The sequence below is a fragment of the Opisthorchis viverrini genome (assembly GCF_000715545.1).
Source record: "Opisthorchis viverrini unplaced genomic scaffold opera_v5_345, whole genome shotgun sequence".
In the NCBI taxonomy this organism is placed as follows: Eukaryota; Metazoa; Platyhelminthes; class Trematoda; order Opisthorchiida; family Opisthorchiidae; genus Opisthorchis; species Opisthorchis viverrini.
The window spans coordinates 336,552-360,456 of NW_008752001.1; the positions used below are offsets into that span (position 1 = coordinate 336,552).

Here is a 23,905-nt window from a genome sequence, read left to right on the forward strand (position 1 = left end):
ACTTCACGAGAATACATCAGCCTACTTTCCATGTAAACTGTCCGAATTCGGATTAAATCCGGTTGTGATGAGTGAGAATGCGTTGAGAACCAGCTTACTGATTACATCTAACTGCTGTCCCCGCTCTAGTGCCTAGTACCGGAAAGAGACTCGCCGACAAGGAATACAACAGCTTTATTGCTAAGACGCGAGTGCATGCAGGTACAACGGCCTCACGCTATTTTAAAGGCACTGTTTGGCCCTCATTCAAGACTGTCTGATCGGCGTTTAGTGGGTCACAGCAGGTTCCCGGTATTCTGGGATAACCTTGAGAGACCTGACCTTCCTGACAGCACCCACCCATGAATCACATACGAAGATAGCTTGGTCAACAATCAGTTAATCAATCAATCGATCGATCGATCAATCAATCAATCGATCGATCAATCAATCAATCAATCTATCAATCAATCAGTCAATCAGCCAGCCAGCCAACCAGTCAATCGATCAATCAATCAATCATTTCTTCGATCTCTCGGGATGATATTCCACTAAAATCTATCTGACACAGAGCAGGACAGATTCGATCACCGGAAAGCGGAGGAATAAGGAACATACAGTCAAACATCGGGAGAGATGGCATGTTCAGTTTGTTCAGGAATCAGGTAGCTAAGCATTGAAGTCGATAGCTCTGATGCATGGGCGTCATTGACTGTGTGATTGGGCCATTTTTGCCAGCATCAATAGCCATTGGTGAGTGGAGTACCGGGATCCCCATACGGGGAGGCAGTAGTTGTCGATCCGACTAAGTTTACTGGTTAGTGTTTTCGTACTTCGTAGCCAGGTTATATACTGTCCATCTCGCGGTCGCTTCCAATTGGCACCGGGCCACTCGAAAAGAGCTCTGCGAGGCAGGTGGTCTCCTGGCATGCGGAGGACATGTTCTACCGGCGAAACGCATGAAGCGTGAGTACTTCATATATCGCGGGAGAGTTCATTCTTCCTAAGACCATCTGGCGTACCTCGGCGTCGCTAATCCGATGTTGCCACCAGACCTGACCAATGCTTCGAAGACACCGATGGTCAAACATTGATATCTTTCGTGTGTCCTCTGCATGTAAAGGCTTGCTAGCTCCCCGCCGGATCGATAACGAACGGTCTGGATGTCACTTGGCAAGCTCACTGTGTCCATGTGACTACTGTCTGGCGAATCACGACTGAAAAATGGTGATTATTGTCCTTCGAGATATAAAATTAAGTGAACAGGAATGAAAATACGATCTTTTAAATCATCCATGAGAATATGGTCCAAAACGAAGGAATGGTGTGCACAAGAGATAAACGTAAACCGCCGCGTTCAGCATGGAATCTGAGGATTAGCGTACCCAGAATCTGAGGGCACATTAACTGATGTAATGCCGTTCTTCAAAGCAGTAGCAGTTGCCAGAAAGAAGACAAGAAGAATATGGTCCAAAACGAAGGAATGGTGTGCACAAGAGATAAACGTAAACCGCCGCGTTCAGCACGGAATATGAGGATTAGCGTACCCAGAATCTGAGGGCACATTAACTGATGTAATGCCGTTCTTCAAAGCAGTAACAGTTGCCAGAAAGAAGACAAGAAGAAGAGAAGATACAACTCAGAACTAGCCTCGTATTTGTGATATCTTCTAATCACAGACCTACGAACAATTTAGGGGAGGGCAAAAAGTCGAATTTCTAAGCTTGTGTGTGCATCAACTAGTGGCATACGCAAACCAGTGGATCATTTCAAATGCACAAAGAACCGGACACAGCGTTGAATCAATAGTTGTCCAGATTTTCGTAATCGGCACTTAATTAGATTGGATTATGGAACCAGGATTGGTTGGTTGATGATTGCATTGAAGTGCTGAACAATAAACTTTGTGCAACACCACTTAGCTTTGGAAAGCTTTGTTCATACAAGTGGGTGTAGTTTCAAGCATAAGCATCCAGATTACTTCAGAGAAAAACGGTCCGCCAACCTCCTCTCGATGGATTTCCGCGATCTTCTGATGAGCACAGCTGTCCTCGAATCCGGTCACGGTACTCAACAGATGGCGTCTCAGTTACAACCGATTCGCAGTCATGTGGGATCCGAGTAAGGCGCCTCCGGCTTTCTTCCCGTCAAAACAAAGCCTTGAATTTTACCCGACCCAAGCCTCTGAGCTGGAATGTGACCCCAACGAGGTTCCAATGCAAATGCTCCGAAAAACGCCTAATTATGGCGATTCGGGTGCCTGTAGGATACGACTGATTCATCCTACCTGTTCTCCCAACTCCTCCATCAAACCAGATATATTCCGCTCTCTACCAGAGTTTCATCCAAGCAAAGTTGTCCGTATTTCTTTCAGGACGCTTTCTGAAGTTCTGCGCATGCCACGAACGTCACATAGCCATCGGAATCGATCAAGTGCCAAAGGATATCAATGCCAGACGGTGTGACAACTTGGTATCGCTAACTTCTTCCGTTCTCTTCATAGCGAATTCGGCGTTAGTTGGATGTAGCATGTCCACAGTGAAGTGGTGCGTAGACGTTGGCATGCCAAAAGACTGAAATGGCTACAGCGGCAGATATATTTGGCTGGGTTAAGATGGTTAGGAGATTCGCTACGCACGCCAAATTATCATATACCAAAAAAGCGGTTTTCTACGCTAAATGCTTGTTGGCGTAAGGTTGACTCGAGACAGGCTGTAACACGGTAATGTGTGCTGAGCTCCGTCAAATCTTCGAGGAAGTGACCCAGCTGATATTCGGTGCCCAAGAGTTGGAACGCTGAAGAATATGGTCTCTAACCGATCCCAGTGGCGGGCATGCTATCAATTTCTAGCCGGACGGATCAGCTAATGTCTCTATGGTTGCGTTAGATGAGGTTCGCATCAGTTGCTGGATCAATGCCGCTAACCTCATATAGTACTCAAATTTGATTCCTTCAGTAGTGCCTGAAGCTGGAAGTACCTTCATTTCCCCAGCTGACATAGGGATTTTTCCAAAAAAGTCCGAGTATTCCCTTCCCTTAACTCTTTACTCTGGCACCTTCTGCAGGATTACAGCCTGGTTAGGCTACAGTACTCACAAGTAGTATATTACTGACCACACTGTGGTTGATTCAGTCGAACACACACCGAGAACGCAAAGCATGTTGTCTTATAATGAGCCTGTAACTCGTTTTTTACAGACCTATTTACGGAAATATTCCTCTCCCAATTTCTCTAGCACGAACGTACTCTAATAAGTAGCTTGACGCTTGTGGAAAACAGAAAGAAGTCACAGCAGTCCCCTCTCGAGGAGAACTCCCAAGAGAAAGCACATTGAGATTTTAGAAGCTCTTTTAGAACTATTTTACCCCACAACCCCCCACCTCGAGGAAACAAGGTTCCAAGACAGGAAGACGAGAACTTTCAAGGTCCCTAGAGAAGATAGTACAATCGAAGGACCTTATGACACGGACCCAGGTTCACTAGCAGATGGTCACTATGAAGAGTTTGTCATATGCACAGCTGATACACTAACTCGCCACAAAAGTGACTTGTTTCAAAAAGACTTGACTTGATTTAGTTTTGGATGTAAACACAGCACCATGTTCTGGAACGATTTGCAGCTGAAATAATGAAGGAAGAAAAATACAACCAAAGGATGGAATGAAGCTACACAGGATTATCCAGTTCGATACTAATCATCATTTCCTATCGCTATACGCCTTCGTGTCCAGTGGTTCTCTTTCACGTCCAGTTAGATGCGATCAACTAGATGACGGGAGTTGACGAATACTAGAGAGACCCACCATACTGCGTGGTATGTGCGATTCAAGGACATCCGAGGGTACTGAATACCCAGAACGTTTACTTCATGACCTCATGAACCTTGTTGGCTTGTTACTATTGGCTAGTCTTCCACGAGAAAAAATCTCCGTGGAAGGAACATCCTGGGATCTCTCGAAGATAAACAGTGGGCCGGATCCAACCCACAGGCCATAGATTGGAGACCCTCGCCTCATGCTGAGCGAAACAAACTTTATACTCAGATGCATATGTATGCCAAGCACTCACGCAGCTAGTCCGATTGGTCATGTGCTGGCCATCAATCTACTTAGCAGCACGTAAGCATTCTGTGGTGGTATCAGCTGCGTCGTTCCGGGCCAAACATGTGACGCTCACAATGAGTACACGCATATTGAACTATCAGTTAGGCCTCACTTGAACGAATTGCGAGATATAGAATCCGACAGATAAACCATTCTTCTAATGACTGGGAATTCGAAAGGAACGATGAGCAGCAAACTATGGGAATATGCTGGAATAGGTTTACTGTAGAGCAGTCGATGACACTGAACCCGTGTGCTGACCGTAGAGCCAAAAAACAAGTGCCTACTTATCAGTAGTTCGAAGTCAGCATTTTCCCAACCCACTGAGTGGCTCTATCCCTATCGATGGTTTGAACTGCTAGGAATCTGACTAGAGAATGACGCTAGTATTCACCAACTAGAGGACCGAACCAATCTTGGAAGACCATACAGATATCCAGTCAAAAAGCGCGTTAACTATAAACGATAAAAAGGCCTCCAAAAACACGCAACCCGAGATTCACTTGCGTTGATTGTGGTTCCAAGGATGTCAAACGATGACCAGTACAGAATAGCTGGTCGGTTCGGTAGAACGCTAGCCTTGAGCATTTGTTACGGAAACCGCCAGGTCACAGTAACATGTTGCATTGCTACTACAAATCACAGAAGGGAGCACCAAACACTCGTTGGAGAAACTCTAGATCTGCGAGCCCATTGTCTTGGAAGAGCACGACCGGTTTGAATACTCCGTTTGGTCGGTTAGTCCGATACTGACCAGATATTGGTAGATGGGATGCATGCACAATAGGTGCCAGTCACTTCGCGAGGAAAAAAACTACGTAAACTGTTGTCAGTGCACTAGGCGATCGTTACTTTTCACAACTACCCTCAGGTATTCGAACAGCTTCTGACCCGATAAACTGATTCAACTGATACGAAGTAAGGTTTTTGTAGGTATGTCACCACCTCAATGCATAATGTCAACAACAAGCATCGAGTTTGACACACTTCCAAACTGAGCTAGGCGCCTGATGAGTGTCGATTAGTAAAGTGTAAATGTCTGTTCGCTTGGGAGCGATATGCACGCTCTAGCAGGAGATAAATAATGGTCGAAACATAGCAGAATTTAGTCAAACTGTGTTTTTGTCGGACAGAATACGAGAACACAATCCAAACTGTGTTTTTGAAAATGAAACAATTGGTTTCCCCAACGGAGGTACAAGATACCACTGACGTTATGTGATCATGGTTGGTGACCGCTTACGCAGTTGAGGCTTGAAATTTGAGTGCATAAAAGCACTTCAAATATCCGGTGTAACTATGTTGCACACAAAGCCATCAGCATCAGGCGATTCCACGTCCTGATCAGAATGAAACTAGTGGTGTGGCTCATTCTTTAAGAAGCCAATCAGTCCTCCATGGTATATCGGCTCCGTCGCGAAGAGACTGAACCTTACCGTGGTATGGCGGTTTGTGTAACTCGGCGACCCATTGAGCTATACTGGGGAGTGTCCGCACGATGCTCACAGAGTCTCTCATACCAGGTTGGTCCATGGGTAGAGGTCTGACAAACACAATCTCCAGGTTGGGGGTTGGAACATGTGGTGACTTGCTCCGTAGAAATGGTGATGCATTTGCATTTCCCGCCAAACATCGCTGCCTTGCGGTTAGGATTTTGAGCCCAAGACTTTGGTTGAGGACCCTAATCGTTCTCCTGCCTAGGTGTGGGCGCCCTGGCAGTATACCAGCCCTCGTACAACCCTGACATACACAACAACCGTGGCATGTCGGCTCGTCTTTGTCTAGTGACTACTGCTACTGCTATTACTAGACGAACGACGTCATTGTGACTTTTAGTCTGATGCAATGTCAACCGCGCATCGTGACTCTTATCAAAAGTCAATTGAATTATTTAAGTCAGACGTTCCGGGTGGTTAACACGTGGTTCCCGTGTCTAATCAGAAATGCGATTCTCGTTCAAAATGTCAGCTGCTGTGCGACCAACACATCTGGCAATCGATCGATAATTCCGGTCAAAAGCTGGCAGTTTGAATTCTGTACCTAACCAAGTTCAGACAACCCAGTAGCACAATAGTAGTAGTAGTAGTAATAGTAATAATAATCGAAAAGTCTTCAAAGAATCGGCTCAAATTATGCCTATATGTATATGTTGTGGAAGGAGCAGGAAGTAGGGTTGGCGCAGGGGACCTATGTACAAAACACGATTCAAGTAGGGGAGTGGAGGTCTGAATGAGCGGGGTTCGTGGATTTGATCATCGTTTGCCTCTTTCACATTTTGGTTCACGGTAAAAAAAGATTGGTGACACGAGTAGGTGGGGAGGGGGGGGGGATCCAGGGTTGTAGCAATACCGAACGGGAGAAAGAGAGCGGCAAAGAAGAGACAAAAAGAAAACTTGTGCATCGAAGAAATAATAATATTGATGAGATGATAATGATGCTAAGAGAGAAAATGACGAAATTCGGGGAAAATAATATAGCCATAGTAGTGGTTATTTCCATTTTACATCTCGTACAGGGAAATGAACGACTGTCTATCAGTAGCAGAGCATGGGGTGGACAATATTGCAGCTCAGAGGAGGAAGGTATCTTGCCATATGTCAGGATGTGTTCGGTGGTGGACGGGGCCCACCTCCATCAGCCATCGCGGTTTCTGAAACGTTATTCGCCAATCGGTCGGAGTTAGACCGATCAACGTTGGGTGCGACATCTGCGGAACGTGGCCGGAACTCTAAAGGGCTGCGGTCGCGGATAGCCTCTTCAAACGCCTCCAACGATTCTACATAATACTGTTTTTCTTTCAAATATGTCAGGACACGTGAAGGCAGTGGTAGTTTGTCGATGTGGTCCCTGCGAACAAACGAGAGGATGGTGAAACGAGCCAGGTGCCGAAGTGATGGCACCACCTGGAAGCGAAAACGAGAGAAAACGCATTTATCGTCCAACCGGAATGTGTGAAAAGCACCAGTAAAAAACAACCTTCTGCAATTGCGTGTTAACCCATGTACTCTCCCGTTCCGATGACTCTAATGGGGTCGCTTGTCTGGTTCGGAGGCTTTTCGCCACAAACCGGTGTGACACACGAAAACGGACGCTTTCCAGGAGCATGTGCGAGCATGTTAGATCTTGTGGCTTGTGCGTCGACTACAAGAATGCGTTCGGACGTGTTCTATCTGACTTTGCAATCCGCACGACACAGTCTTTAGGACACCAATACACGGGTGAAAGGAATGAAGATCAACAGATCAAGTGAAAGGGCTGCTATGATTGACAAGGACAGTGAAGTGTGACAGACGCTAAATATGCGTGTGTGCGCAAGTTGAAAGTAGAAATAGCGACAGACAGTGTCAGCGAATCGGCGCAGAATCTGACCCATGTAAGCTGGTTTTAGGACAAGAAAACAACCGGCGTCAGTTGGTATCTTGCTGAGCACTGATCGATCGGCGAGTTAGGACTGGTCAACAGGACCCGTGATACCGATTTAGCATGCCCCCACATTTGATGCATGCCTTTTGTCAAGTGTTAACAAGATCAGACAGCCTAGAGTTGACGTCAAATGCTGCAGACCCAACCATTAATGGTAAGGTGCAACGGCAGATGGTCGCGAGCGGTCAGTCGCAATCAAGAACACCACTAGACCATCTGCAATCAGAAGTCCAGACAAGTTTGCCAAGCAGGACTCAGCAAATGATTTTCGGAAACGTGTTATCAACTTTCTCATTTGTTTCAGCGGGCTGTCGACTATGGGCACCACATCTAGTTAGAAAATCAGAAACTCAAGTGTCAGTGATTGGTGTGGATTATGTTCGACAACAGCAGAGGACCGACTGTTCCAGACGGCAGATTAAAACTAGGTTTCAGTGAGGGACGTATGTCTCAGTAAAACGGGAATTAGCTTGAAGAATGGTGTGGACATTTCTAGACAACCATACGCACTCCCACGGATTTTCCCAGGCATTTTAGATGCTCCCTCCGGCAATTCGTGCTCTGGTAGAAGTACTGACACCTAGCCCATGAGCTCACCGGTCACGTTGCGAATGAAAAACAAGTGAAACCTATGCGAGCTGGGGAGAAGAACAGATCATAGTCTCGTCTAGACTGAGCTGAACGCATACCGACCGGTTGTTTCGTTGTTCTGCTAGGAACTGCGTGAATTTCTTGGCGCACAACATAGGGCTCTACTTGGCCCGTCACGTCATTGTGAAGCCGATGCAAACCAGTGGTCTCTTTAGAACACTGCATCTAGCTTCCTACCAACGAATTATCGGTGGTCAGCGCCGACAGTGCGATGTGTTGAAGACACAACTCGGTTTGTTCAACCCAGTGAGGCAGGCGTGAACCAAGATGATTGCGCCGGTGAAAGGACCGGGAGCATAGAAGTGAGAGTGGTGTGAGCATGAAAGTTTGGACAGCTTAATTAAAAACTGTCAATGTAATCAAAGGGCAAATACATGACGAGTGGACTTTGATATGATTGGAAGAGAACCATGAATGCAGCGGGGGCCAGGATTGATACCGCTCAATTCATGCATCACATGAGTCAGCGTATTATGTATGCAATCGCGACGCAGTCATCCAGAGAGGTACAATCGACCAACCTTGCTATTCACCACCGCAAGTCATCGAAGTGAGTTGTCGGACTTTTTCAAGCGGTAGCAGTGATGCGATATCGACCGCACAACGCTCTATCAATGAAGCTTGTTAGTCGCTAGTGCATTTGAATTTTATCGAGTTGTTTTCATTTGATTCAGATAACAATAAACTAGGAGACAAGCGGTTAAAGCTGCTTCGCTTGTATTGCCTGAGAACCATCCAATAGACATGCAATGAGCAAAGTCCATGAGCGCGCGAATACACCGGATGGACTGGGCTTGCCCTCCAGAACCTAGAAGCTTCAGTAAAAGACTCAGTACTCTACCAGAAGTAGTCTATTGAGAGAGGTAGCCTCTTCAGACAGAGACAAGCCCATCAGTTTTGGAGCGAAAAGAGAAAACGAAAGAAGGAAGATCAGACCTCCAGAGTAATGACCGAAGACCAAGTGGTAGGGTTGAACTTTTGCGTTTAGGATCGTGAAATGAGGCTAAAACTCAAGCTCTAGTGCCGTTGGACAAGCGACTGCAGTTGTATCGATGGGTTGTGAACGTACAGGTGGTGTCAAAATAGGAGATTCATTTCCGAAATTAGATGGCTAGCGCAGTTACAACGATTCCCTGATGCTGTTAGTCGAGAACGTACTAGCCCTGGAACGTTCTGCTTGCTTCTCGAGGGAAACTCTTCAACAGCCCACGATCGGTTTCGCCCTTTTTGGGGTGCATCAGGTAGGCACAGTCGCAACCTTACGGGCAGTTTTCTTCAGGAAGCTACACTGCGATATCTCGAAAACCGTGCCAACTGAAACATGAAGCAGTCTTCGTGGACAACAACCAGTTGAAGAGGAACATCACAAATTAGAGATTCAGTCGAGTCTCCCATTAAAACCAAACAGTGCGAATGAGTTTGTTTCGCAAATTGCTGTTTGTCTCTTTAGGCACCTCGCAGTTGATTGAATATCGATATAGCATTCGTATTACACTACCATCGGTATTTCAACCAAGTGATCAACGACCCAAGTTCAGCGACAATCTGAGAAACCAGACTGCTGGTCGAGGAATCTGCATGGTTGAAATCGCTATTCGGGGGCAAACAGCAACGACGTAAGCAAGCTAGAGTCGAAAATACTATCACAAGGTTTCACTAACATGTCTAGGCTCAACAGTTGTCTCACAGATGTACACGAATACATGAGCGACGGACGAACGCCCACGCGAATCTCATAGGTGATAGAAATTGTTGACACACAGAAATTCTCCGACGAATAAGCGGAGTGTTTCAAGCGGTGCAACTGATTGAAAGAGGAGTGTGGGAGATAACGGCAGCTACATAACGAAACCTACCTGGAACCTGGAAAGTGGATAGAGTAGTGGGACCTCGACGGGCGGCTGGCCTTGAGCAATGTTTTGTAGAAAGTAGTGAAACTGACCGCTGATCGAATGATCGACTGCCTTCTCAATGAACTCCACCATCGTGCTCGCGCTGTGTGACTGAGGTTGAGACCAGAAACTGAAGCGGCCTGTGGGACGAAGCAGTGGGTATGGTAAACAAAGTGACAGAAGAGGTACTGGAGGAGGGAATAGGACGTAGAGCCCGAGAGTATACTCAAGTCGTATTTTACTGCATTTGTAAACCGACCGCTAAGGTGTCAAGCAAATATTGGTCATCGGTATTGTAAAGCTCCTTCGAAGTAAGTTGTACCTCTAACTGAAGGTTCCCGAGTGATCAGTGCCCGAGCACCTCTTTTGGAACCCGAAGAAGAAAGGAATCCTTTTCTGACTAATCATCTTGAAAAGCAAACCGAGAAAGCCTCTCACGACATTCGTCATAGGCAACAGAGGTCTGTCTCTCTTTGCATCGATGTCTCACAGGTAGTGGAAACCTTTTTTAAGTGAGCCTAGTCTGGCTGGCATCGGAACTTCCACTAATATCGGCTGTACTAGTAAGCGATAAACTTTTCCCCAATTTGAATAAGTGCCTTCAGGCACGATAAACAAGAAAAAAATGCCGCAAGATTCGGAGAAAAAATTGGCGGAGGACCTCCCGTGGCAATTGCTACCGTCAGCATTCACACCTACACAATCAAGAACTTCATCATCAATCAGTTGTGGATGCTACGTTGAAAAATGAAAAAGTTGATTTGGTATCTACCTGGCATGCATCTTCACGTTTCGGTTATTACGTTGTTGCTTCTTCCGCGGACAACAAAATATCCCAAGGTCACATGAGAAGTCGTCAACTGAAGAGTCGGTCGAAATAGATCACGTGAAGTGTACTGCATGATTGAAGGGTGCATGGTCTCATAATCTGTCTAAGTTCAATTGATCATCACATGGAGGTCTCCAAGCCAGTGGACCCCAGGAACCCCAGGGATTCTTGGCATGCGCACTTAGGACGATTCCAAAAGGTGATAAAACAGATGTACAATATCACTTGGCTTTTGAAAGTCGACGTCAGAGTCTCTTTATTGCCTCAGGCCGGTTCTTCGCATTCAAGTGAGTTCTCGTTCAGTGGACATGCCGCAAGTGCTGGATGCAAAGATGCGTGGTCCTAGTCCAACCGTGAATGACACTCCGGTTGCTCCTGTCTAGCTGCTGCAGCATCTAGGCAAGCTACTTGGCAGTCTGAACCGAAACGTCATCACACTTAAATAATGTGTCGAATAACTGAGACGGAAGTTGTAGGCAAAAGGCAGAAATAAGATCTCGCTTCATCAACCAGCGTGTTGAGGCACACACACACACATACACGCGTTAAGCCCTGGTAATAAAGGATGTGAAAGAAATCACATGACGCTAAGTGGATCAGCGTGGTTCATTCGAATAAATCTCACGGCTTAGTAGAGATGGTTCGGGTGTAATCAACGGGACACGTCACGCCACTGAGAGAAAACCATTCGCAACTAGCAGCAGGGACTAGCTAATATATGCTACTATTGTGTGGCTAAGATATACCTGATAGAGGATTTCACAGTCACTGATCAGAGCGCGTGGTTCGAACCTGACCTATGCCTCTCGACTTCTCATGTCTAGGCTTAGGAAACCTGGAAGTACTCCAGCCCTTGTGGTATGGTAGTTAGGCACCGAAAGGGTGTTACAGCTGAGCGATTATTTTTATTAGACCTTATGGCGTTAGCCATGTGAGTTGAAGAGGCGGAGACTGAGTAAATTTGTCCTACCCCTGATCGAGCTTTCCAAACGGATAATGTGGATGTCCCGATGTGCAAACCATTAGAATTACAAAGGGTGGTGACATTCGGACCACAACTGATGCACAGTGCTTCCTCTCTAGTGCAAGCTTGAAGAGGTCAAGCGAGGTCAGTCGTACTAGGTGATCTCTGTCCCTACGGAGGGACAGATAGCCCGGTACATGCGAGTGTCACACACAAACTAAATAATAGCATTGGAGAGAGGGAATTGCATTAGAACATGGGAGTGCTGTAGAGGAGGATGAAGAGATGCGTTATCCTATTTCCACTCTAAATTCGAACATTACTGATCGGGTACCGTTTGTTGTGAGCTCTGGAGGGAGCTCAGTGTTTAGGGCACGAAAGGCCCATGGTTCGAACCCACCCGAGTATCCCGACTGCTCCTGTCTACGCTGGGTATAAGCGTCCCATTGTTCAATAGATACATGCGACCCATCACACTGACGAGTGCCTGCCCGGCTATTCGACCTCGTATCAACCACTGTCGTCAACTGGTAGAGGATTATGTTTCTTGATCTCCAGTTGAGTACAGGTGATAGACATACGAAAAAAACCATTGTTTCCAGTTAATCAGCAGGAAAAGGTTGAAGGGATTTATGAAGGCGCAGTTCATTTATTCACCCTATTGTGCATCACCTTGCTACTTAAGTGCTCTGTTGTCCTACCGAATTACCGCGAAGTTTTAGGAGTATGATCAAGGATGCTGTGTTAAAAAGCAATGATCTTTAAGTTACCCGCACTCCAGTGTCCCTACCAGCATAACCAGGAAAGCGGTACCTGCAACCTTTCTGGACATGAGTTGAACATTACTGGGCGGATACGTGTGTCTGATCGGTCTTGTGTCAATTCAATACTTTCGGATGGAATGCAAGTTCCAATCCCCACTGGAATTCGTGGGATGCGCGCTGCAACTGATTCTCAACAACGAAACAACTGCACAGTGCTTCTCAGCCATTAAGTGTAGGTGGACTCGACTTACAGAACAAAATCAGAAGTGAAACTTCAAAATCCTACTACCTATGAAATTTTATTCATTCAGTATCCATTGCCACTGCAATCAGCTGTGAATTGTGCACATTCCGCTGCAGTATACGTGAGTGAAGGACGGAAGCACACTGTGTGTCATGAACGACTGCTACTCAAGTCAATAAATTAGATCGTTTTAGGTGTTACTGAAAGTTGACCAGGCCCACTGTTGCGTGGTTCGGTTCGTTCGTTTACCGTAAAACTATTCTCCAAGCGAAGTTCAACGATGAGGCCTGGGACAATGAAAATAAATCCATCGCATTGAATAGAATGGTGCACACAGCCAACTGGTTGAAGCTTGGCACGACACCAGGGTAGACAGGTATGCTATATACACTGTGGCAAACGAACAATCACCGTCGACATTGCCAATCTTGGCTCATTGCCAAACTATCCAAGACAAACGGCGATGAAGGGACAGGCCGAGACGGTAACCGATACACACATGGCGGTACCGACCGCACGCACAAAGTCGCACACACAACTAAATGCGCTGACACGCGTGCGTCGATGGCGTGAGGCCTGAGATACGTACGGTGAGAGAGTAGCGCGTTGTACCGTCGACACATACTGACGATGGTGTGGGGAGCTCGCCAGACCAAGCAGTTCTTGGCAGAAACGGTCTACAGGCGAAGCACACGTGGCAGAGGGAGGAGAATCAAGTTGGATGAATCGGTGGCAGATGATGACAGTTAAACATGCATATGATTTGCTGTGTCACGTCTGACTCGGTAGGATAGGAAACCAGTTGGGGCCAGCGATAACGGCTGTAATGGCTATAACAGGCGTTTTCAAAACAGCTGAAGAATTTGGAGAATTTGAGAGCACTGGAAATCGTTTTTGCTTTTTATGCATGTTCAGACACTTAGCACAGATCGATAGCCCCACTTAGATTATCTGACTCTCAACGCATGACAAAGACAAACATTCGATACACGCCGGAGGAAACGGGTTAGTTCTCATAAATGGGACGTGCGAAGCCGTTGTGGACACCACGATAACAAAGTCGTCGTCCGGAGACGTTGGCCTGTCTGGAAGATGAATTTCGCCAAAAACGCACGTAGACCTCTAGCCACTGAAATGCATACGAAGGTCGGTCGCACGTTCTTACGGGGATTTGAACGATAAATGACCGTTAACCCCATTCACAGTAAGCATATTGTAATAGTGTCCCGGCGGGCACGTAGCTTGGGTGTATCAGTGCTCGTACCGATCACTTCAACTCAGATGACTATACGCTTTCTAGAAGGTTGCACAACTGTCTTACTTCGCAGGAGTTTACAAAAGTGGTAGAGCATCAGGTCTAATTTAGACTGCGAAAAGCATGATATGCGTTGGATGTTGGAAGAGAATACGGACTGAGCTTAGATATCCAGGATAGGCACTGTACTGCGCCGCCCCAACCGGGCGTTCGGTGCCTAGTCCTCTCTGGGTATTCCGTTTCCATGCTGTCTTTCCGCTTAGTCACATTCTTGAATCAACGCGCTGTTGGAATGGTTACCTTCCTTTTGGAAAATGTAGTCAGCACTTTCTTTGCTTCTCACCGGGCAACGGTCCGCTTGACCGTTCGGTGCCTAGTCCTCTCTGGGTATTCCGTTTCCATGCTGTCTTTCCGCTTAGTCACATTCTTGAATCAACGCGCTGTTGGAATGGTTACCTTCCTTTTGGAAAATGTAGTCAGCACTTTCTTTGCTTCTCACCGGGCAACGGTCCGCTTGACCCGTTTTCTTTGAGCCGGTCATTCATCATCATCACCAAGAACACACAAACTCCTTGTAATCTTCTACACCCTTCTGCTAAGTCACACGTTGTCCACCTCGCGGTTTGCGCCATTCTGAAGAAGGTACGGAGAACAATACTCGTTCAGATAAACGGTGTTTCGGCATGCGTAGCACATGATCGAGCCATCGCGGCTGATGGTGCTGAATGTTTTCCGCGATTGAAGTACCTGCTGTACAACCAATCACCTCGCTGCTAATCCGTGGACGCAATCCAAAACCAGCAACGCTTCTGAGGCCTCGGTGATCAAACACTTCAAGATCCCTCACATCATCTATCTGCAGAGGTCACATCTCTCATCCATACAACAAAACAGCCCTTACTGTAACCTGGTACATGCGAGCCTTAAGGCCCATTGATTTGCCCTTTTGACGTCACAAATGAGGCAAATTACCAAAAGTGATTCAGGCCTTTGAGATTCGTTCACTGACTTCATCAAACATTTCCGTCAGAGTTAATGCTACTACCGAGGTATGTAAAATTCCCCACAACCTCCAGCAATCCTCTTTGGATTGTAAGGGGTAAGAGACTGCACACTCTGAAGCATAAATTTGCACTTTGAAGGTGCAAGGCGCATGCCAAGAGATGGTGCAACGGTGGCCAGTGTATTCGACAAGGCTTGTGCTTCGTCTTGATCTGCATAGATGAGGGCGATTTCGTTTGCTCACTCCAGATTGACAAGGTTCTCATCAGCAACAAGTTGAACGCTGGAGTTTTGAAAGCCCTCCAGTGGCTGCCTCAGTATTTCATCAACGACGAAGTTGAACAATGAAGATAGTGGACATCCTTGTCGGACACCACATTTGTAGTGAAGCTTTCGAAAAGCTCACCACACACACGCTCACTTGCTGTTGGGCAAGTGAAGTTAACAGCACTGACCGATCGACAGGACCAAACGGACCCTTGAAATTAAGGAACACGACGATTGTGGGTCGTCTGTACGTGTGGCACTGCTCTAACACCCAATGGAGTGTGAAGACTTAGTCAACGCAGCCTCTACCCGGTCGAGATTTCGCTTGATTCTCATGTGTCAAGGTTTCACGTGCCACTGTAAAACGACGAAGAATCAGTGACGTCAGAAGCCTTGTCACAACAGGAGGCAAACTGACACCTCACTGCGAGCAGGTCATTGCAACAAGCAAACATAATGCGCTATGTACATGGTTAGCAGTCTAAGGACCGAAATCGGATGTCTTGAAGAACCCATGAAGAATGCAAGTTTGGATCACATGTGACCACCCAACGGTAAGGTGTACTTCATCTGTTGGGGTCACCCTCCTAGATATCTAGTTACTTGAGAAAACGAACGCCATAAAACTGCCTCAACGAGTGGAGACACTAAAATGAGGAAAAGCAGCTGCAGTGGATAACTGGGTCGATCGGCGCAAGACAATGAGCAGTACAGGACACGCTTACTCATCCCGCAGCGATAGCTGATGATTAGGCGGGTAACATTTCGCCCTGTGTACAGTGGCATGCTCGCAGTTTGATATCTTTCCATATGTCTGCACGGTGGAAAACGAAGCAAAAAACCTAAGTACATTTGGTGATTAGAAGACGTTTGTGATAAGTAGACTTGTGAGGGTATAGAGAGCCACATGTTCTGAAAATGAAGAAGTAGTACACTTTCGTCGTCTCACTTTCGAGACCAGGCAAATCATTCGATTTGATCTGACGAGTTAACGCGGTCGGACGACGAAACAAAGATTCATCGATTTCGGTGACCTTAAGCTTCTGGGTGACGTATTGTCCGTAAAAATATGGAAATGCGGAGCTAGATGAGAGCTGAGAGGGAGGGATGATGGTCGAACGATTGAGAGATAACGTCTAATGAAACGAGCAACAGACATTACTTTCAAGTAGATTTACCGTGATATATTTTCATAAAGGAAACTACTCACAAGGTTGCTGAAAACTCTTCGACAGCCCACGACCGGTTTCGCCCTTCTTGGGGCTCATCAGGTAGGCGCAGTCCCCGAGTTTCCGTCAACCTTATGATCTACCTGAACCCAAATTGGACTGTTTTCGAGAAATACACTCATTTGCAAATCAATTTGGTTTTCACGGGAGACTCAATTGGATCTCTCGTTCATGATGTCCTCCGACTGAATGTGCTGCATTAAAGTAGACAGAAGGGGAAAACAGAGATCGGCTGTTCCGAGAGCGACAGAATTGGGCTTCGGTTAAAAATTTTTCTGCATTTGGAAATGCACAAGTGGATCACCCAACATATGCAGTTTTTGGCGCAGCGTGTACCCGCATGCCTCTTCACAGTTGAATAGCACCTATACAGTTGGGAATGTGCTCTAGTGAAAGTGGGATGTGAACTCCACACTGGCTTATTCCCCAAGATAATCACAGTCCGAGAAGTGACGTGAGGATGAGGTAAGGGGGAACCGCAGACAAGAGACTCTCTCATAAGTCAGACGTTAAAACCCATAAAGTAATTTTGGGGGTGAGATGGCTCAAGTGGTTAGAGCGCGAATTTACTGCCCGGAAGGTCCGTGGTTCAAACCCGACCTCTGCCTCTCAACTTCCCTGTCTAGGCTTGGGCAACCTGGTAGTATCCCAGCCCTCGTGCTTCCTTCGGGTAGCATGGCAGCTAGACACCGGAAGGGTGTTACAGCTAAACGTAATTTTCTAACTGATCTACCACATCAGCCAGTTGTTCTTTGCTGAACAGCAGGCGAGTTTTAAGCTGACTCGTTTGTGATTATCATCCGTGTTCGTGGTATCGTGCTCCGCTGCTGAAGAAATCACAGACCAAGCCGGAGGGCATGTGAATGACGAACTCCGCTGATCATGTGTTGGTGAAAATGCGCACCAACAAGTGCCAGAAAGTCCGCAATGAGAATGACTCAGCACGATGGACGCATGCGTCAGTGTGTGAAAACGCCACGCACAGATTGTGTGTATGGCTGTGTACGACAGGACGGAGGCAAGATAAATGCAGCTTTGGAACTGCTTGAACTGACGAGCAAAAGGAATGGAATTCAGGCAAAACTGAAATGTGAGGAAGAGTGGTTCGCCAAGAAGAAATCAGCCGATTGGCACTGGCCTGTTGTCCCTGATTTATAAAAAGCTTAGACATGAACAGCTCGTTAGAAAATCTTCAACACCTGAAGACTCGGGAAGTGAAGTTTTGGAGAGTTGACTTGTTAAATTGGTATGATGCACGATGATATTAGGCAAAGCTTGTGGCGCACGGCCACTGAAGTTTGCGTTTCGCTCTGTGTACCGGGATCCTGCCTGACACCCGCAATCTTACGTGCCCCGCCAACACCATGGATAAGGCTCATTCACACACAACAGACCAGTGTAGTCAATCATGAGGACGGGAGGAATCGGTGTGGTGGGCAGGTAATGCATGCACCTCGAAGTTATTCATAATTCATTACTGCAGCTACTTCTGAGTGTCGTAGTTTCAATTATTAGAAATATGACTCATCGTTGTGTATCGGGCGTTCTCGCTGAGTAGCAAACCTCGTCCAAACCTACCCGTACCACGTGACAAGCTCAGTCAAATCACACGGACTCTGGAGTGAAACGAACGTGCAACCCGTGATGGACAGAAGGTCAAAGGTTGCTCAGATTTTGGTGAGAGGTGGGAAAGTAAAACATCAGCGAGGACCCATTGGCAATATGGTTTCACTGAGAATCGGTAACCAGAGCATGAATCATACTCAGTTTAATGGTCAAGTCAATCCACACATCAGCCAAACTAAGACGTGTTGCTTAGTGGAAAAAAGTGAGCTGGAATCCGACAGTGAAACCGATCACGGAAAAAGTGCAGACATGCAGCTGGAGGTCACAGTGGCGGAATATAGCCGAGGTTACGAATAGCTGATGGAAGTACACAGGCGCACGCACACACAGGTACGGAGAGGAGCGCCGGTAGACGGTAAACGCGTGTCGTGGCTACTTGCAAAATGGTGCAACAGGTGCGTGTGTGCACACACACATATATGAATGCGTTCACGCAGGAGCCGTGGCACCACCATACAACATGGTGGCAAATCGATGGGTGTCAGTGTTTCATTTGGCGTGTGCGCTCACACACACACGTAGTTAGAAAACTTGGCACGCATGAAGCGCGCGGAGTAACAGAGAACGAGAGCTACAAATAGGTAGATAGTGCGTGTGCCAAGCGATAGTGACGTACAATGGCGTCCATAAAATGTCTACAGATGGTGGTCTATCTGAAGAGCATAATGGAAACAAAGATGGCAGTCGGGACCTCAGGGCTGCTCGCCATTAGCACCGAGTATTCGAAATGTGGCACGTTGTTCACCTGTAGAAGCCCAAGATCCTCAATCACGCTGAGATACGATGACGGAGTTTAGCAGAACAAGCGTCAACATACTCGGCAGTGGGATGTTACTCCTTAGGTCTCCTCGAAAAGTCCCTGAAACATCTGCCGGTCACACGGTGAAGAGATCTTGTTCTCAGTGTGGTTCCGTGATGTTTTCACTGAAGAGGAGCGCACTGCAATCAGGCGAGCAATACGCCGAGGAACTATCAAAACTCCGATCCATAAATCAACAGTGACGGCATATAAAGCGCTTCGTTGGTGATGGCCCAATCCCTATGGTACCTCATTTAACCGGTAGAGGTGCGAAAAAAGGGTGCACAATGTGAGTGCTCGCCCTTTAGACGAAATTAGGATGACTTAGATGGAGAGCCACCGGCACCATAGGATTCTGAGAAGTGTCACTAGATGAAGGCCACATTTAATGAAAGCTGTGCTGAACGGAGACGCATTGAAATCGCGAGAAAATTCCTTTGAGTGCATCATTCTGGTGTAATTTGAAACGAGAAGGCTATAGTTGTGGTGGCAGGAAAGAGACAGGTGTGTGTGGTAGGCGACCTCGCGCGGTGCATACAACTAGTGACCGCGCCGATAACTAGATCATAAGTAGCGTTTGAGAATGGTGGAGGGAAGGAGAAGGAGTAATCGGCCAGAGTTACCGTGGAAGAAACAGTCGAAACAAACAATGAAATGGGTCAACCATTTCGTGAATATCAGTTCGTCAGTAGAAAAACAGCTTGTCCTGTCGAAAAGTGTTCCAGTAGACGTCCCGCTGAACAGACGGCAGTTGTTGAGCGGTATGGGAGCCATATACGCCTATTCAAAGTCATTGATCATGGGAAAACTCAAGTAGAAGCTCAGTGGCAAGCAAATAACCGGAAAAAAAACAATTGAACTAAAGCTAAAGGGAATGACGTATTGGGGCTGGGAGGGTCAACTGCCGATGGAGGGGACAGCGACGAGAAATTCGACTGATCTCGCTGACACAAGTGAGTGGGACTGAATTCACCCGTGATCGTGAATCATCGTGGCAAGTGACCTGGTAACGACAGGCTAAACTGAGTGCGCGGTGGCTGGTCGCTGTAGATGGTAAGCGAATCATTACCAAATCCTGTTTAGCATGGGGATTGGTTTGAGTACTGTTCACGGTCCGGTGGGAACCGCGATGGCACCGATGGGTCATACAAGTCAGTATTGTGTTCCGATCAACCAGCACGGTAAGAGGCGAGCAGACGTCACGCTTGCCGTCGAAGTTTCGTTTAGCGGGGATGGGAGGGCTGGTGGGAGAACAGCTATGCGTTGGAGGCCACGACCTAAGCAGTTTACTGACGTCAGGCCGTTACACTTCGAGTAGGAGGAGTCGGGGTAGCGGCAGGCAGTCCTGGTTTGTTTACTGCTGCGTCTCAATTACGGGGCTCCTTGGCCGCACAATGCTCCTCCTCCTAGCTGCAAAACTTTTGCGAATGGAGTAAACCTTTTCACGCCAAAATGTTGCATTCTGTTGCGTATATGCTCAACCCAAAAACTATCCTAAGTTGATAATTTTGCAGGTCACCCAATTTCATTGTCCACCGAAGCAACCATACACCTCTGGCGGTAATTCTGGTGGAAAACTTTCCTAGTATCATTGGGCCCCCGGATGCCTATATGGGGCTCAAAAGTTTGGACTGGTAGTTAGCACTCAATTTAGTTTAGTCCATCAGGGACACCTCGTAGCTTTCGACAATTCGATTTCCTTGTGCGATACTGAGAGCCTACAATTGAACTTAAAGGCTGAAGATTGACACTGGAAGCTCTAAACACGTTTTTGGATCGACAGCGGAAGTGAAGGAATAGTGTGATTCAGAAGCCGGCATAATGCGAGAGAAAACAGCCAACACACTTGTAAAAACCAGTGGGCTAAACTACCAAACGTTAGTTAAATACAAGCGGCATGAACCTCAGTATATGAGAAAGTTACCTTGATTGTGTCCGATCCGCGTGTGGTAGGTTTCGCCACGAACTCGAAAACTGAGGCTTAGTATATATGTGTCATGGCCACTGTCACGAACGAGAAACGTCCCGTCCGGTCGCTTGGCCAAGAGAACTTGAGCTTCGCGGAAACTGAGTGGACCCCAGTACCATCCAACCTGCAGTTCAAGGGAGTGAAACAGGCGATAGCGACAAATGCGGATACAAGACTGGAAGGAATAAAACTGTGGGCAGGCGGTAGCGACAAATGCAAGATGATACAAGACTGGAAGGAATAAAACTGTGGCAGTGCGAATGTCCACTCCTATTCAGTTCCACAGAGACAACTGAATCGAGATTCAACTTGCAGATATGGTTGGACTATCATGGACTGTTCACATTCCTGTGTCAGTTGCCAAGACGGTGCGCTCCGGATCTAGCAAGCTTGCGGATACATTTTTGCTGTCTAGAAAACAACTCGTGAGCACCTTAAGAATTATAGAACCCAGAGAGGACTCAAGCAAGTGAGTTAGTTAATACTTCCTAGAAAGAAAGAAAACATAACACATCCAAGGTGTGTGCAACACAAAAAAACAGCGAACGCAATTCCATAGAGTCGAGATAGTGTTCAGCTGTAACATCCTTTCGGAGCCTAACTACCATGCCACATGAAGGAGGCAAAAGGGCTGGGATACTGTCAGGTTGCCCAAGCTTAGACAGGAGAAATCGAGAGGCAGAGGACCGGAAAGTAAATTAGCGGAAGATCCGCGGTTCGAACCAGACCCCTGACTCCGGGTTGGCTGGGCACAGATGGTTGAACAGAGTAGTCGGGCCGTACAAGCCCTTTCATGCTATCTCCACTAGGAAGCAACTTTTAGAGCGCAGCTACTGGAACCTATCCTACCACTTGAACCAGTTACCGGAAGTTAAAAAGTTCCACAACAGGAAAGCTGGTTTCTGTGTGGTTTGTCTGTCCTGATCAGATAGAGCCCGGACACCGAGCAGTGAGGCTTGTATTACGACTTGCCGGAAGGATGCCAGCAAGCCGTGAAACCACTGGCGTACACAGGATGCCTGGTCGCATTGTTAATTTGAATGATTTGGCTGACTGGTGAAAAGAAAACCGCCAGATGGCAACCCGAGAGTGATTTTTTGAAGTCACCCACCAACCACAACTTGTGACAACAGGCGACACGACAAGTGATCTAAAAGGATATGATCTGAAAACGGACTAGTTCGGTGTCTTCCGCATCCACGGACCAAAAGAATTCGCAGTACCTTAGAGCATTGAAGACTCTGATTTATACACTGAGCAGACTAGCTCAAGTAAGCAAGCGGTCTTGTAAGGAAACCGGACAGGTCGAATTGAACTCATGATCTCAACTCAACACGTACAGTGCACACAGGCACAAACACCCAATCCGAGTTGGTGGCTGTTCTGAAAAGAGAACGGGGATGTTTCGGTCAACATGTCATCTAGACACCTATCAACGGAACGGCGAAAGAATTCACGATTTTCGAGTCAGAGCTGGCAAAAAAACTGTCAACGAAAGCTTCCTGGACCGGAAGACATTATAAGCTGTTCCATTCATTTCGTCATGTTTCCGTGTTTACATCAGTTCCGTAAACGCATATTCCTGTAAATTGAGCTGTTTGTTTTCTTGAAAAATGTTCGGTTTTCCCATTGTTGGGGCTCATCAGTTAGGCGCAGTTCCCGAGTTTCGATCCACATTGTGCACTGTTAACAAGAGACTCAACGAAAGCACTGAGGAGGTATTGTCTGTTTTTCGACTATCCAACAGACCCAAAGTGGTCCCAGTCCATCTCAGCGAAGTGCAACTACGGTGAACAATAAGGGTGGATCTATGGTTTCGTCGTGACTGTATAGAATAGAGCCTGAGTGTCGCTGTATATAAGACCCCAGTTGTTCACTAAATAGGGTAGAATGATAAAGAATCTTGGCAATAGAGCTGCAGCTTCTACACTTTAACCCCCGGAGACAGCCGACACTCAAGAAAGCAAAAACGAGCCCAACAATTTCGAGTTTGTGCGACAGATGATCCTGTATTCCAAATTGCGCGTGCGACAAAGGTCAAAATTGTGGTGTGCGCTGAACTTTGACCCTCTGGCGATAGTTCATACATAGTTCATACAGAGGAAAATGTTGGTAGCTCAGGTATTAGGCGGCTGAATATACCCATTGTAGTCATGAGAACGAAGAAGGTAGCGAACAAAGCTTGTTTTCTGTGGTATCGTAGATGGTGGTCGTTGGCTTGTTCGCTGAGCTGGGCAATTTGATTGCAAACGTTTCATCACCAATCGAGGTGACATCATCAGTGCGCTATCGTGGAGCGTAGTAGTGCGTAGCGGTGGGTTGGTGGTTGTGCTGTTGTTGTGGTTGCTGTTCATACATCAGCATATTCAACGCTCAACCAAATATGGTTGGTCGGTAGATTGACAAAGATGATCGAAACTCATTAACACGTACAATCTTGCACCTAGTAGTATCAATAAATAATAATCGTTCGGCTGTACTTTTGGTGCACAGCTACCACGAGGGTTGAGATACTTCCAGGTTACCCAAGCCTAGACCGAAGCAGAGGTTGGGTTCGAACCAAAGACTCTCCGGTTAGTAAGTTCGCATCTTTATCGCTGAGCTATCTCGAGCTCGCATCTAGCCGTAACTGGTCATATTGCATGATGCATATTCATGCACACAACACTGAGGCGTCGTACAGGGAACTCAAAGCATGTGAACCTCCATAAGTCATGCCTTGTGTCCTGCTGCCGGGCAGCCCTAAAAAATCCAGCTATTGACAAGTTGTGAAGGACTAACATGTATGGTTGTACTATTCAGGCAACTAGTGAAGAAAAACTTTTCAAAAAGCCCACCAGAGTGTGATTTCTTGAAGTTCCACGACATCAACAAACAATCCAATTCGATAGAAAAAGGGATTCTGAA

The 23,905-nt window shown here is 46.8% G+C and overlaps 3 protein-coding genes across 3 annotated transcripts in view; 2 read left to right on the top strand and 1 right to left on the bottom strand.

Annotated features, from left to right (window-relative positions):
- Positions 1–2,087: 2,087 nt before the first annotated feature.
- On the top strand, positions 2,088–2,444 carry T265_10200 (hypothetical protein; the record flags this gene model as incomplete). The annotated part of the gene is made up of 1 exon (XM_009176502.1): positions 2,088–2,444. One exon carries the CDS (start codon positions 2,088–2,090, stop codon positions 2,442–2,444), a length of 357 nt encoding a protein of 118 aa, XP_009174766.1.
- A 3,741-nt stretch (positions 2,445–6,185) lies between these two features.
- The window catches only part of T265_15081 (hypothetical protein), a gene marked incomplete at both ends in the record, with an annotated part of 51,007 nt that continues 33,287 nt past the window's right edge, over positions 6,186–23,905 (bottom strand). Inside the window, 3 exons of the mRNA XM_009176503.1 lie at positions 6,186–6,987; positions 10,015–10,190; positions 20,954–21,122. Of these exons, the coding sequence (XP_009174767.1) occupies positions 6,682–6,987; positions 10,015–10,190; positions 20,954–21,122 (651 nt within the window). The remainder of the gene's footprint in view (positions 6,988–10,014; positions 10,191–20,953; positions 21,123–23,905) is intronic.
- Positions 17,538–17,762, top strand: T265_10201 (hypothetical protein; the record flags this gene model as incomplete). Its single annotated transcript, XM_009176504.1, has 1 exon — positions 17,538–17,762. The coding sequence occupies one exon, from the start codon at positions 17,538–17,540 to the stop codon at positions 17,760–17,762; it is 225 nt and encodes a 74-aa protein (XP_009174768.1).